Genomic DNA, 15,549 nt, shown 5'->3' on the forward strand with positions numbered 1-15,549 from the left:
AAAAAAAAGAAAGAAAATACATAACTGGCACAACAAATGCATAATTTTACAAATATTATTGCTTTGGCCACAGTTTAGAAATGTGTCTGTTTAAAGAAAAGTATCAATAAAAATTTTACACAGGTGACACTCATACATGGAAGGGAAAAAAAGACACAAGTTTGATAATACATTGTAGCATGTTGTAACAAACACGATCAATTTAAAATAAAAGTCATTGTTCTTCCTATTTGCCAGATTAACATTTTAGGGAGGGAGAAAGGGGAAAATGAAAAGTAAAAGGAAGGTTATTAGATCTTTAAGTCAGTTATAGAGGATCACATGAAATCACCCCCAGGCAAAGCTCTGTTATTGCAGCCGGGTTTGATACTCACGAAACAGGGTGGGGGGCACTGAGACCCGATCCTGGGGCATACTCATCCGGAATTTAGCCTGCAAGCTCTATGGCTGTCTTGAGACAAAGCTCGAACTAGAAAACCCAGGCCCAGATCCTCACGCGTGTCTCTGGGGAGGTGAACCTTTGCCTCTTTAGGGAGCGGCTTGTTCTGCTGGCTGTGCGCTGTTTGTAGAAGGATAAGAAAAAGCACAGAGAAAGCCTGGCACATCTGCTCATGTCTGGGCTGTATGAGCTTCGCCTTGCCCCCTGAGTGATGGACTCAGATTAAACTCACCTCTGTCTTTCTCATGTGCCACTCTTCCTGGGCTCGCATTAGAAAATTCAAGGACAGAGAACAAAGCAGCCACGTTTGTTTTTCCAGAAAAAGAAGGGTCTGGTGAAAACAGCCCTGACAGCTGTGCTCTGTGGCTTGGTGAGTTAAGTAAGGGCTTTGACGTGTTTCATTCAAGACTCTGTTTAGACTGGATGCTGAGGATTTATATATCAGTTTTGGGGCTCTGGTGTCATTCAGGTAGCTCTGATTTCCCATGACTTTGTGGTCATCTGTATTTGCCTGCAGTGAAGGAAATACCTAAGAGAACAGGAGTCAACGTAGTCCAGGGTCACTGAAAAGCTGGCCTTTTGTCCTTGGCTCTTTTTAAGGGTGCCGCCAGGGTTCTAAAAACAAAAGCAGCAGTCTTTAATCAGGAACACCTGACTCGGGATGGGTAACTTGCTCTCACGTTGGCTTTTGCAGAAGTGGCGGTGTGTCGAGGACGCGTCTGGCAAGCTTCGGATTCACAAGTGCAAGGGGTCTGGTGACCTGCTTGCCGTCCGGCACAGCACGAGGCCCCTCTTCTCTCGCAGCTTCCACGACAATGACAAAGAGTGCAGTTGTGGAGATGCCGGTTATCGGGCCAGCAGAAGCCAGAGAAAGAGTCAGAGGCAGTACCTAAGGAACCAGGGGACCCCGAGTAAGCCATTCGCCGTGACCCTCTCAGTGGCAGCCCAAGGCCTTTGGGAATGGATGTTAGGGAGACAAAAACATCTTGATCCATCTACATGTTAGATATTATCAATGCACAGGTTTGGGGCTAAAAGCAAATAATAGTTCTGTTTACAATATGAAAGCCGAGGTCATTTGAAATTTTGCTTTGTGAATATTAAGCTTAAGATGAAAATATATGCAGTAAAAGCAGCAGACACAAAACATGCACACTTAAAAAAGAAAGAAAAGAAAAATCCAAGGTTTCAGTGCTTGTGCATTTAACTAATAGGAGAAGCATGAATGCTTTTTTAAACGGCATATCTGTTTTAGGATGATATATGTTTCTAATTCCTCTTATTGACTGGCGGGGTCAAACTAGCCGAATTCAGCATGAGAAGCAGTGCCTAGCATCTTCATAAAAACTCTTCTCAGGCAGCTATCTGATTCCTATGAAGCGGCACCTTCCATAAAAGAGTGAGAGTCTAGTGCCATCTAGTGGCGTAATGTGAAAAGTGACTTATTTCTATGATAACGCCTTTCTGAACTGGTTTTGGAAAGCAGGATACATTAAATTAAATTCCATGCCCAAAACCAGGGAATCAAATCATTCACTAGAGTGCAATGGAAGCTCTTAGAACAGGCTTTTTTATCCTGGCCTTCACAGATGAACTTTATAGGATCATGAGCCTCTAGCATTTTATCCAAAATTTTAAGTATATTCTATGTGTATATATGCACATGTTTCTGGATGTCCATAACTTTCAACAAAATATTAAAGGAATCAATAACCTCAGAGGCTGAAAATCATTGACTTTGGAGATTTTCCTCCTGAGAGAAAATGCCAGGTTTAATAATTCACACAAAGATTTCAAATGGGAAAACGACAAGGGACAGGACCCCTGACCCTCTCCCTTAACAGAAGCCATCTCCAGTGTCCAGCTTGGAGGTGGGGGAAGCCTCTATTCTCTCAAGAAGTTCAGTTGTCGCTCCCCAGGCACTGACCATAAAACACACTGACTTTTCCGTGTGGAGCACAAGCTCAAGAAGCCTGGGGCCACTTTTTCAAGCCACGTGGAGTATTGTGTGTTCGAGAACGGGAGTGAATGCTCTTCTTTTGCGTCATGATGGAGTTCGTGAGCGCTCTCAGTGATCCAATGCACAGGGGCGTTTCCTCTGAGAGCTGCATCCTGCAGAGAACGAAATGATTCTGATCTCACAGCCCATGTGCTCCCTTTCTTCCTGCTTTCGCAGCGGGCTGGACACATAAGGCCACTGAGTGCCCCCCCCGGCCCCCCCACAGAGCCTGAGTGCATCTGATCGGCGGGGAGCAGTGTGTGCATGTTAAAGCTCTTATCTAGCCCACAATGAGCCTTGACAGTGGTCTCTGGTGACCAGAGAGCACACTCATCTCCCCCTGGCGTTACTGTCCATCGGCCAGGCATTTAGTCAGTTGGCTGATGAAAGCATTTGCAAAATTTAATTTTTCTTAGAGCGATCTTCTACTATTTGTGCAAATAGAAGGTGTCTGGAGCCTTGACCGTTTTGAGAAAGCAGCCCAGTGTCGTGGGGAGACTGTAATCTTTAGAATCTGATAGGTTGTAGTCTGAGATCCCACAACTATTGGCTGCGTCACCTGGCAAAAGTACGTCACGTTCAAAGCTTCAGTTTTCTCATCGTAATATAAAGGTGGTAACAAATTCATGAGCCTGTTTTGACAATCTGATAGATTTTTTAATGTGAGGATTTATTGTCATAATTCCTGTCTTTCATGATTGTGCATTAGAGATAAGGACGATGGGAATAATATATAGCAAAAGCTCATTATAGTCACTACTATTATTAATAGTTTTATTATTAAAAGCTAATTACAGTCATTACTATTACTAATAGCTTTATCCGAACTGCTTTGTAGTTCGCTTTGAAAACTTGATGTAGAAGTTCACAGCCTGCCCTAAGGGGAAAGCGTCTTAGAGATCACCGGAATCTACCCCCTCGCTTGAGGGATGAAAGGCCTGAGACCCGGAGAAACACACCATCCAGCACACTGCTCTGCACTTGCAAAGCCAGGACCGTAGCCCGCCTCTCCCGGTGTGGATTCCCCTGGGCCGGCCGCTGCACCGTGATGGGCCCTCAGCAATGCAGTGTGTGCTGCTTGTCCCTTCCCAAAATGCTCACCAAGCCTGGCGATCATCTCCTTCCCTCCTAAACTACACCTGGCCACCCGTGTTAACCTGTCTTCCCTTATTTCCAGAGTACAAGCCCAGATTTGTCCATACCCGGCAGACGCGCTCCTTGTCAGTCGAATTTGAAGGCGAAATATATGACATAAACCTGGAAGAAGAAGAACTGCAAGTCCTGCGACCACGAAACATTGCCAAGCGTCACGATGAAGGTCGCCAAGGGCCCAGAGGCCACCAGGCCACCAGCGGCGGTGATGGGGACGCGATGCTGGCGGACAGCGGCAATGCCGTGGGCCTGCCCGCCACCGTCCGAGTGACGCACAAGTAGGAAGTCTTTGTGTTCACGGGGATTGAGTTCAAAGTCATCCCTCTGTATCATACGATTTTGCCCTTTACAAAAAGCGATATCACTCAGCAGCACGGTGTTCCCAGAGCTGGCCGATGTGATACATACCTGGGGGTTCAAGAAGCAACAAGGAGTCCAAACAGTCATAGATTTGGACGTTTGCTTTGGGTCCGTTTCACATGAAGGCTGATCAGCTGGGCGTTTAGCCAGCGTGATGCCGTCACATCTTGACTCAGCAGGAGTGGAGTTCTGCCCTGAAGCACTTACCTTTGTGGAGTCTAGAAAACACATGGAAAACATTACCGGGGCTGGAAAGGCTCTTGGTGCTGCATGGGCACTGCGGCTCAGAGCAGTTACAGCGTTAGGCTCTCAGAAATGAAACACAGCCCAAGGGAGGACTCTGGGTCCCGGAGAAGCTTCCAGAAAGATGGCGTGGGTTGAGGATGGATATGAGATGCAGAAACACCTGACCTCTCCAGATCCCAGAGAGTCACAGAGATGGGGAGGGAGGAGATTCCCCTCGGCTTTAACCGACTGCCCTGGGTCTTCAGTTCCTTCCAAAATCTGTGTGCTCTCTTGATAGAGAAATCTTTTCTTTCTGAATTTATTAGCTAGATCTTTGTTTTCTCTTTCATTTCATCGCTTTAGGGAGGTGGGGTGCTGTGAGCCCTGCCAGCATCTTTATCTCTGGGACGGGTCTCCTGGTGCCCACAGTGGTTATGGTTCCAGAGGCTAAAAGATTGAGACCCGGGTTTGTTTCTCATTCAGTGTTGATTTGCTCCCCCATCCCACCTGCTGTCCATCCCTGGGGCTGCTTCTTTGCTTCAAACTTAATGGGACACCTCAGGCAGGCTCTTTGTAACAAAATGAGTGGGACGAATAACCACCTTCTATCTCTGTATTTCTTCACGTCAACCATTTCCGTTACAACTGTGAGAACATTTTTTTTCCTACAGTATTTGGTGGGGCTTTCAAAAATGGAGTTTTTTTTGGGGGGGGTGATATTTGTTCATGGGGGCGTGAATATTGTATGTTGCCTTGATCTTTGTGATGAATGACGTCTCTCTGATACCATCCTCTGTCCTCACCAGTAGCCAGGAAACATTCCCACTTATCCTTGTCTGTAGCTCAGCTCCAGGTAACTGCTTGCATCCAGATTAAACAGTTAGAGCAGCGGTCCCCAACCTTTCTGGCGCCAGGAACCGGTTTCATGGAAGACAATTTTTCTACATGGGCGGGGAGGGAGCAGGGGATGGTCTAGGCGGTGTTGCGAGCGATGGGAAGAGATGGGGAGAGGCAGATGAAGCTTCACTCTCTTGCCCACCAAGCACCTCCTGCTGTGCCACCCAGATCCTGACAGGCCGCGGACCACTACTGGTCCATGGCCTGGGGGTTGGGGACCTCTGGTGTAGAGGATAATGAAGTTCCCTTGGCTATTTTTAATTGCTTTTTAATATTAGAATAGAAACCTGTTTCTAATGTTGTTTGCTTGGTTTTTGCAGATGCTTTATTCTTCCAAATGATACAATCCATTGTGAGAGAGAACTTTATCAATCAGCCAGAGCCTGGAAGGACCACAAGGCGTACATTGATAAAGAGGTGAGCCATGGCCGTGTACTTGGAAGGTATATTCCAAAAGCGCACTCCACTTGCCAGCCCTGCTGTGTACACTCATCTTTTTTATAATTATGTGAAGAGTAGAAGAACAAGCTGCTTCTGCTTCTCCAGCGATACAGTGATATTCCTGACGGAAAACAAAATAGAAGGTGAAAAAAGCATGACCTCTTGAAATCTCTGTGAGCAAAATGATTCGATTATAAAAGAGGCAGCTGTTAATGTTTATTATAACACATCGGTTGGAATATAGAGGTAGACATATTCTATGCCCAGCTTGTTTCCAAATTAATTATCACCTCAGATGAAGAGCTGTAACTGTGTAGCTGTAAACACGGAAAATAGGGTGGAAAGAAAGAGGCTTTGTATAGAAAATGTTGATCTTAAAATGCCGCGGTTGACATGCGTGTTTTCCAGATTGAAGCTTTGCAAGATAAAATTAAGAATTTAAGAGAGGTGAGAGGACATCTAAAGAGAAGGAAACCTGAGGAGTGTGGCTGCAATAAACAGAGGTGTGTGCGTGTCCATCCATGGTCTCATTTTCTCACAAGCTGCAGTGATGCACAGTAGGCTCGTTTCTCTCTTTTACCAATAGAAAGCTTAATAAATTGATATCATATATTGTAATGATCTAAACCATGTATGTCAAACTAAACACGTCATAAACCTAAGCAGAAGCTTAAAAGAAAAGTCCCATTTACTTAAAAGATTGTTACATACAACAAAATGACTGCCTACCTTGTATTTTTCTTCCATTTATAAATCAACTGTTTGATCAAATGCACAACTATGAAGACTCACTTTTCAACCTTCTTGCCTGCAGCTATTACAACAAAGAGAAAGGTGTGAGAAAGCAAGAGAAATTAAAGAGCCACCTTCACCCATTCAAGTAAGTAACTGTTTTTGCCACATTTGCTGGGAGCGAAGGACGTTTTGCAGGGTCTTTCTGAAAGGCTGCCGGGGCTCCTGTGTTCCAAGTGGTGCTGCTTAAGAAAAGTAGATGCAACTGGGAGGGCATTAGCTCAAGAAGTTGAAAACAAGCCCACGTCTTGCCAAGGGACCATGGCAATCGATGTTTTTGGAATCCCAGGAGGGGGCATCATGTGAAGTTCTGCTCTAATTGCGTGTGTGCTCTCTGCTGGTGTATCGGCTGGTATCTAGACTGTACTCCATGCACTGCTTTCTGTGGACAGTGATTAGGAGATGTGGACTCGCTGAATTAGGTCTGTGTGTTCTGCAGAGCAGCATGCAATTGTGTTGAATTCTATAAGTTGGAAGAAAAAGACATCTTTTTAAAATAATCGCAAAATGTGCGTGTAAAGGGAATTTAATATTTGAGCCTCAACAAAATTTGAGCCCTTCATGGAAAGATCAAGATAATAAAAAAAAATTTTTTTTAGTTCTTTCCAAGCCTATTTTGTACGATTTGTCAAGAGAATTTTAGAAACTAATTCAAGTCAACTAATCTGACCAATCATTGACTTCATGGCTGATAGATACCGGGCCACCAGGAAGTTAAGTCACTTGCCCAAAGGGCATGGCCAACAGGATCTACTGATTCACATTGACATTTATTTCCATCAATGTTTGCATGTCAATAGGAGGAAAATGTCAATCCTGTTACGATTCAGTAAAATTCTAAGAGCGTTGTCACTTCATGAGTTTGTCTTCAATATTGCTGCTTATATTTTGTGTTTGGAGGCCCTCTGAAAAAGTAAGGCCATCTATTGTTGTGTGCCTACTATCTTGTGCCTAAATATGTGTGTGCGGTTCATAGCAACAATCCTATTTTTACTTGAGGAAGTGCTTTCTGATTATTAAAAAGTCCCTTATATTGGAATAGAGAAGCCGCTCAAGAAGTAGACAGCAAACTGCAGCTTTTCAAGGAGAACCGCAGGAGGAAGAAAGAGAGGAAGGAGAAGAAACGGCAGCGGAAGGGTGAGGAGTGCAGCCTTCCTGGCCTCACCTGCTTCACGCATGACAACAACCACTGGCAGACGGCGCCGTTCTGGAACCGTGAGTTGCCCCATCTAACTGCCACTTCCTGCCACCATCCCGACAGCCAGCAGCTCGTGCCCAGTCACTTAGACTAGGAATTCAGCAGCTTGAAACCAGGAATCTAGAAAGTTTCTAGATGAAAGCATCATATCATTGTCTATACTGACAACTAGAATCATTTTGCCCAAAGTTACGTTTTTCTTTAGAAATTTTTATTTTGACGTTTTGTTTGAAAATGCCCGGCTCTCCGTGGGTTTTTCTCCTGACAATATTTCACAGAGTACCCAGCCCCTGACAGACTTCCGGCCCAGCAAGACTGCTTTGCCACTAAGTAACTAAATCAATGGATGAACAATTTTGTCCCAAATATATTTCATTTCTGCTTTATTTCAAGTGCGTGGAGACTTGCACTTGAAGTCCAGGTCAGTGTTTCTCAAACTGGGATTTGGAGACTCCCAGGAAACCAGAGACCATCCTTGGGGAGACCTAGGGCCTATCTATGATCATTTTTATTTCTCTTTCCGTTTTGGTGTACCTTGATTTCAGGGTCTATGTTTGCAGTTATGTTTACATAGTGTTTCCATACTCGAGGCTGAGTGAACTCTTAAAGGCCTAGCTTTAACTTTGAACGTGGGGATCTGAGGGTCACAGAGCTTGCTGGCGATCTGTTCTCCATCAGGCTCTGGGCCGAGCACGGGAGACACACGATGAGCGAGACACACCTCCTTCTCTGCCCTCAAGACACTTATATTCCAAGAGCAGTAAAGAAAGAAAGTAAATGAAATCAATAAAATAATTACAAGTTGTAATAATGCTGTGAAGGAAACAGTGATCAAAGTTTTTAAAAGCGTCCCTTTTAGAGAGGGTAGGGATAAAGGGCCTTTCTGAAGAGGTGAAATTGAAGCTGAAACCTGAGGCTTGGAGAGAAGGAATCATGTGAACAGGGGTTGGGGGTGCAGCACCCCAGGCAGAGGGAGTAGCAGAAGCTTCCATTGGACCTCTCTTTCCCGTACTTTCTACAAGTTAACCAGTGGACCTCTGCGTGGTACAAAAGATGTTCATGGTAACAGTCCATCTCATGTTCAAGTGTTGTAGAGAGTCTGCAAGGTCACAAATTTTGACCTCCTTAAATCCACTGAGCTACGCTCAAGCCTCCTCCAAACCCATCCACGCTGCAGAATCCCCTCTCTTTCCAGGCACCATTTGTGACACGCGAGCATCTGACATTCAGAGCAAGCTAAGGCACTGGGTCCCTCTTTTTATTAAATAACCATTTTTTCCCTCTTTAAAAAAAATTAAAACAACCATCAGTAGGAGTTCCAACACTTTCCTTCCCGTTCTCTACTCAGTCACCCTGTTTTGGAGACAGTGCCCCACGGAGCTAAGGGGACAGCAAACGAAAGAGCCTGAAACTTCACCTTCGCCTTCAGCCGATCATCACCCTCCTAGGTTGCCATTGTTGTTTTGCATCTTCACCTAATCTCACAGCAAATTTGTATAGAGAGGGGGAGAAATGTAGTTGTTTTTAACGTCTACACGCACGGTATTTGCAAGAAAGAAAATGTGAACTTCGAAATGTAAAGATAGGGAACGCTGGCATGGCTGGGCTCCTGGGTTTTCTCATTCTTTTCGTTTTGTTTTTCTTTCTTACCGACAGTGGGCTCTTTCTGTGCTTGCACGAGTTCTAACAATAACACCTACTGGTGTTTGCGGACAGTTAATGACACGCATAATTTTCTCTTCTGTGAGTTCGCCACTGGCTTTTTGGAGTATTTTGATATGAATACAGATCCTTATCAGGTAAGTCAATATGTTTTCATTTTATGAAGCTTATTGAAAATGGAATAAGCAGAACGTGAGCTTAAAGATACTGTCCTGGCCGCTTCATCCACAGCTCACAAATACCGTGCACACAATAGAACGGGGCGTTTTGAATCAGCTACACATGCAGCTGATGGAGCTCAGGAGCTGTCAAGGGTATAAGCAGTGCAACCCAAGACCTAAGGGCCTAGAAGTTGGTAAGGAAAAAAAATTTTTTTGTTGTCCCATAGTACCTGGAAAATTCTTTCTGTTGTCAAGTTTTCTGCCTTCGAAACATGTAGTGGGGGATAGAAGACATAGAAACGTCTAGTTTGGGGTCCTTACAGGGGAAACTTGCCAGGCAATTCCAAACATATTTTGTTCTCTAATTTAGCTCTGGTGCACTAATGAAAAATTTAATACCCCCGAAGATTTGGGGAGTGTTTCATTCCATCTCTCCCAAAGATCCATTCTCTTAGTAAACCTGATGGAATTCAGGTTTACTGATGGAAGCATCCGCTGGAAAACGGGATGAAAGTATTGGGGGGTTCTTTGTTATGGACGTCAACAGTCATAAGATACACTCTAGGTCAACCAGGATATCCTATTTTTTTTAAGAGAATTGGGATGGAAACACACAATGCCCTATTTCTGCTTCTCAGAGTTTGGAACTCCCCCAGTTGGATCCCTGCCCACGACACACTGAATTAGATTTCTTCTGCAAGTATTTCCCATCTGAAACTAGAGATGTTTGAGCACAACGTGGTCTTGAGATCTGAAAGTATAAGAGGGCCTGTATGGAATCAGCCAGATGTTCCCTCCCTGGTCTGCAATGTTAAAACTCATTTCTCCTTTGGCTCATGGAGATGCAGTTCTTTTCAGGGTCCGTCCCAGCTCTTTCCTGGTTAATGAGAATACTTATTTTCTCATAATTCCTGTGGAAATGTCAATGTCAGCTGTCCATAGGAGGAAGGAGAAAGAGCTGAGGCTGGCCAAGGGCACAGCATGCCAACCCCAAAAGGGTGAAGAGCTAGACCCGAAGGCAGTGGGGAGAAATTTGCAAAAAGCCTCTGTTGGGCAGCTGAGTTTTCTCAGTGCCCTTAAGGGCCTGTGTCTCTGTGGGTCCCCTGCAGAACCAGCAATAAAGGTAAGCAGCTCCCCAGGCCATGAGCCTTGATGGGGGACTCGGGGGGAGCAGTGGCGCATCCTGAAATGATCAGCATCGTCACCTGTCATTTCCACCATTACAGGGTCCTCACGCCATTCAAGCTGTGAACCCCAGAGGAAATTCTAAATCCTGTGGGCGGTCCCATCACAGCTGTCAGTCACCACCCCTCAGTTAAAACCTTATTGGAATTCATTGCCGCCAGAAGAGTCCAGCCAGGTCTTTTGGTCACTGACTCCACTCAGCTTAAATCTTTTCAGATATCCTGCTTATCTGTTGACCTTTTCCTCAAATTTTACCCCCCAAAAAGCCCCCTAAGGCCTGGAAATTGAAACAAGTATTAGAGGCACTAGAAATATTACACCCGGATATTTCTCCCCTGAAGAACATAGCACTCCTACTGGTGATGACATAGCAGCTCCACTTAGTGAAACCTGATAGAGTCTCTAAGTGGTGAACGACACGCCAGGCGGAGCCTCTTGTTACCGTTACGCTTCAAGTAGTCCTGTCCACCTTCTAGACGCTTCCTGAGGGAGATGATTATTGGCCCTTTTTTCCAAGTGTTTTGTCTAAAATAACCAAAAGTTAACTATTCCTGAGACTTACATGGACTTTGGGAAGTACCGTTTTATCACTTTGAAATGGGCTTTCCTATCTCACCCTCACCCATTTTTCATGTGAAGTCTGATACGTTTTATCTTAAACCTTTTTATTTATAGCTTTCCATCCCATTTTGAACCTGTCTAATAGAAAAGCTCTGTTGGACTCCGGCACTGTCTGTATTTCACACGATATATTTCTTTCTAGGGTTTAGATGTTGTGCGTGGAACATGACACAGTGGGTGGTTTTATGAGTTGTAAAGCTAACATAAATTACTCTTATATTTTCCTATATCAGGAAATAAAGATGGAGGAAGCTATGACCTGCACAGGTATTCACACTTTTTTATTCTCCCCGGCAGCTTCTTTCCCAGTCATTGCATGATTCAGCCACTTTAACACTCATTTCTGTTTCTCACCTTGTCGCACAGAGCATAGCTTGGGGTGCATGCATGTTCTAACAGCTTTCTCCACCGTCTTGTGTCACTGGGGACAGAGCTGTCATTTTGCTTTTAAATCAACTCACGGTCACAACAAGATGTCTCTCAGAGCATTCGCTCAGTCCCATGCTTGATGGTGCTTTTAAGCACGGAATGATGTGAAGAGGGAGAAAACAGAATGACCTTCGGGAGCCCTGGGAAGAAGGGGGGAGAATTACTTTCCTGGTGGTGCTTACACGTTGATTTGGTGAAGAGGCTTCACAGAAATGAGGTAGAGATTTTATGAACTATGAAGTCAAAATCACGAAAGGCGTCACGGGAATTTTAAGAGCACGCTAGAGCCGAAGTTGGAGCAAAGAGAAGGCGTTTCCTTGTTCACAGTCTTTAATTAACTTTGGTGGTGAAAGCAGCGGTGATGGGGCTCAGAAGCTTTGCCGGGTGGTGGTGAGTGAATAGGAAGCGTGGGAGTCGGGGTCAGGGTATCTGGAATCAAGTCTCGCAGAAAGGCCCCAGCACAGCCTGGAGACAATAGTGCCTGACACATGAAAGCTTGACGAACGGCCCTCAGCCCAGCCCTCTTATCCCCTCCAGCCCCCCATCCATCACGCTTACCTCCCTGTGCTCCGGGGTCGGGGAGGGGGACCCAGAACGCCTGGCGGCCGTGGCAGTCCTTGCACAGAAACTTCTACTCCAAGCTTAGACTTCAAGCAGGTCTGTCAGAAACATGCCATGTGGGGCAGGAGGGGTCTGTCCTTACCACTTTACTGAGGGGAAACTGAGGCACGGATGTGTCACTGCTTTAGTTCACGAATCCTCTTGGGAGAAACACTTTCATCAAAGGAACATGGACCTCACTGGTGTCACCCATCTTGATACTGTCTCAAAGAAATAGAATACTATCGCCTGTCCGGGGCACCCCGGTGGCCCCCCTGCCCCTCCTCCAGCCTCCTGAGCTGTGGTCTCAGGTTCCTCCTTTCAGAGGGCAGTTCATTGGTCCCATGAGAAGCTGAATGATGGCGGGGAAGGTGTAAGCAAACAAGACAGAGAAAGCTGGACTTTTGAGGATCCTTGATAATGGTCTCTCTAGCTCTTCTTTTTCTCTCCCCTCTTGTCTTTCTCCTTTCCTTTCCTCACTCTGCCTCCGCACCCACCCTTTGTACCCCGCACCAGCACACGTAAGACAGAGCAGGACAGCCCCCTCTTACGTGGGTCTCCCCCAGGCTGTGGGCTGACAAGGTAACATCTCACACCCCAGGACTGATCTACCTGCTTCCCGGGGGTCCCGTTAAGACATTTCTGAAGTGGGGCATTTTCAGTGGACCTCACACTAGATACTGACTTAAGTTATTTTATGATGCACTCAGTTCTACAGCTGCGGGATTTTCCGTCTGGCCCTCTTTTATTTCTGTCATGACAGAGGGAAAAGGGTATTAACAGCTTACTTAAGACACACTGGTCAGAGCTGAGGAAGAGAGTTCTTCCTCACCGAGCCATTCTTGGACAGCTTTGAGATGAAGAATGGCTCACTGCACTCCAGTCATGAGTAAAGGGCAGGATCTGGGACTCCCCCTACCCTGATCCCTGTCACCACCATCACTAAAGGGTGCCAAATGCATCCTTTCTGGGGTCGTTTGGGCAAACCCTTGGTAGCTTTAGTTGTTGAGGGCATGGCGTCCCTTCCCTGGTAATGTGGCCAGTGAACGTGTGTGTGCAGGGTAACCTCGTGTTACCTGTCTTGTTTTGTTTTTTCTTCTAAATTCCTTACCAATGGACAAATCTAAGGATCCTTTTTAACTCAGAATGACTGGCATTTTCAGACTCCACCATTTCATAATCTATGAGGCAAAGTACCTTTCAGCTGCCATCCACATCGTAGGCAGGAAATGACGAAACAGGAGGGCATCGACCTGTCAGACCTGGGCTCTCACTGGACACCCAAAGGCAGTGCTTGATGTGCTCCCCCCGTCCACTGCATCCTGTTGGATTGAAAGGCAACAGATGTGGAAAGGCCGAAAAAACTGCCGTCCCAGTTTACCAGCCCACAGCCCTCCCGTGACGGCACCGCTAATGGGTTTTTGGAAGCTTCGATTCTTTAAGATTTTTATTTATTTATTTATTTTAGGAAACTAATTAAAATGCATTTTGAATCATGCAATTTGATTACAAAAGCCTTTGAGAAAAATGAGAACAATCACACCTGAAGAATTTGGAATTTGAAAATTCAAGAATATTTTAGAAAATGTACTTTGTACGAGACTGACTACAGAAGAGTTTGTAAACTGCCTTCAGTTTTGTGAATTTTCGAAAATTAATCCTTAGGCTTATTTAGAAGGTCTTTTAAAAGCCAGTCTGTTCCCTGTTCAATTTCCTTTTTTTTTTTTTTTTTGGCGTGGGAGGTCCATGAGGCAGGGCAGCTGAAATGCTTTGCTTATTCCCACTGGTCACTTTCCCGGTTAGGACAAGCTCAGAGTAGGGACACAGCTCAGTAAAGTGGCCCCCATTCTACTCAGGAAATAATTGCTGGCTTGAGTTGAAAGTAATAAGTTCTGTGTTGCAAAATAGAATCAGATCCACAGGTTGATGGGGCGTTTATTTTTCCCATTGCCTGTGAGAGCAGATGCCACTACCCTTTGATGAGCTGCTGGCGGTCACGGTCACTTCTTGGCCGCCTAAGGCTGGCATGGCTGCTTCCTGCCCCTTTCGTCCCACGCCCTGCAGGCCAGCAGGACACGCCGTGCCCACCCTCAGCGACCATGCTTCTGTCCACATTGCTTTTGCTTGTTTGTTTTTTCCAAATGTAAAGTCGACTTTTTCTTTTTATTGAAGTATAGTTGGTTTACAATGCTGTGTTAGTTTCTGGTGTACAGCAAAGTGTTTCAGTTTTATGCATGTATATACATATATTCTTTTTCAGATTCTTTTCCCATATAGGTTATTACAGAATATTAAGTAGAGTCCCCTGTGCTACACAGTAGGCCCTGTTGATTATCTATTTTATATATAGTAGTGTGTTTCTGTTAATTCCATACTCCTAATTTATCCCTCCCCTCCGTCTTTCCCGTTTGGTAACCATAAGTTTGTTTTCTATGTCTGTGAGTCTGTTTCTGTTTTGTAAACAAGTTCATTTGTATCTTTTTTAGATTTCACATATAAATGATATCTTATGGTATTTGACTTTCTCTATCTGACTTACTTCACTTAGTATGATAATCTCTAGGTCCATCCATGTTGCTGCAAATGGCATTATTTCATTCTTTTTTGTGGCTGAGTAGTATTCCATTGTATATATGTACCGTATCTTCTTTATCCATTCCTCTGTCGATGGACATTTAGGTTGCTTCCATGTCTTGGCTATTGTAAATAGTGTTGCTATGAACATGGGCGTGCATGTATTTTTTCAAATTAGAGTTTTCTCCAAATATATGCCCAGGAATGGGATCACTGGGTCCTTTAGCTTTTAAGGAACCGCTTTTGGTTGTTTTGACTAATTTGCCCCTGTGGCCACAGTGCGTTCCTTGTAGACAGTTACGGGTGGCATAGCTGTGTGTTAGAGGCTGCAAAGTACTGTGGTTAGAGCACAGACACTGAAGCCACCCTGCCTTGGGTTCAAATCCCAGCCTCACTAGTCAGAAGCTGAGAACAGAGCCTAACATAGCAAGCCCCAATGATGATGGGTATTATTAGTCAGGTATAATATGGGGGCCCAAAAGATTCACATGAAGAAAGCGGTATGTGAAAGGGGGTAATGAGTGATAAAAGAATGCTACTGTATTTTATAAGAAACACAAAAAGATATTCATCAACAACAACGCCATCTCCATCATCACTCATTGGCAGCCCAGAGTTCAGCACACGAATGCATTTTCTGAACCATCCAAACCTCTTGAGATCAGAAAGGAAAAACACAGCCTTCACTGCCCTGCTCTGTGTTGTCCTAAGGAAGCTGCCCCCGGGTCTCTTCTCTCAGTCACATCTCAGGGCTCCGTTTTCTTTTCAAGCTGCCTTGCTAGCACTGTTGAACTTTTCTGTTTAAGGCACTAGA

The 15,549-nt window shown here is 45.0% G+C and overlaps 1 protein-coding gene across 5 annotated transcripts in view; it reads left to right on the top strand.

Moving 5' to 3' along the window:
* SULF1 (sulfatase 1) overlaps window positions 1-15,549 on the top strand; it is a gene marked incomplete at both ends in the record, with an annotated part of 72,243 nt that overhangs the window by 51,473 nt on the left and 5,221 nt on the right. For 4 of the 5 annotated variants that reach the window (XM_082858859.1, XM_082858860.1, XM_082858861.1 and 1 more), the window contains 9 exons: window positions 1,134-1,350; window positions 3,616-3,868; window positions 5,393-5,489; window positions 5,922-6,016; window positions 6,328-6,393; window positions 7,348-7,520; window positions 9,160-9,302; window positions 9,397-9,520; window positions 11,366-11,399. In XM_082858859.1, coding sequence (XP_082714985.1) covers window positions 1,134-1,350; window positions 3,616-3,868; window positions 5,393-5,489; window positions 5,922-6,016; window positions 6,328-6,393; window positions 7,348-7,520; window positions 9,160-9,302; window positions 9,397-9,520; window positions 11,366-11,399 — 1,202 coding nt within the window. Of the gene's footprint in view, window positions 1-1,133; window positions 1,351-3,615; window positions 3,869-5,392; window positions 5,490-5,921; window positions 6,017-6,327; window positions 6,394-7,347; window positions 7,521-9,159; window positions 9,303-9,396; window positions 9,521-11,365; window positions 11,467-15,549 lie in introns of those variants that run through there. The other variant, XM_082858858.1, reaches the window with a different exon arrangement.

This window comes from Leucopleurus acutus (genome assembly GCF_964270905.1).
Source record: "Leucopleurus acutus genome assembly, chromosome: 17".
In the NCBI taxonomy this organism is placed as follows: Eukaryota; Metazoa; Chordata; class Mammalia; order Artiodactyla; family Delphinidae; genus Leucopleurus; species Leucopleurus acutus.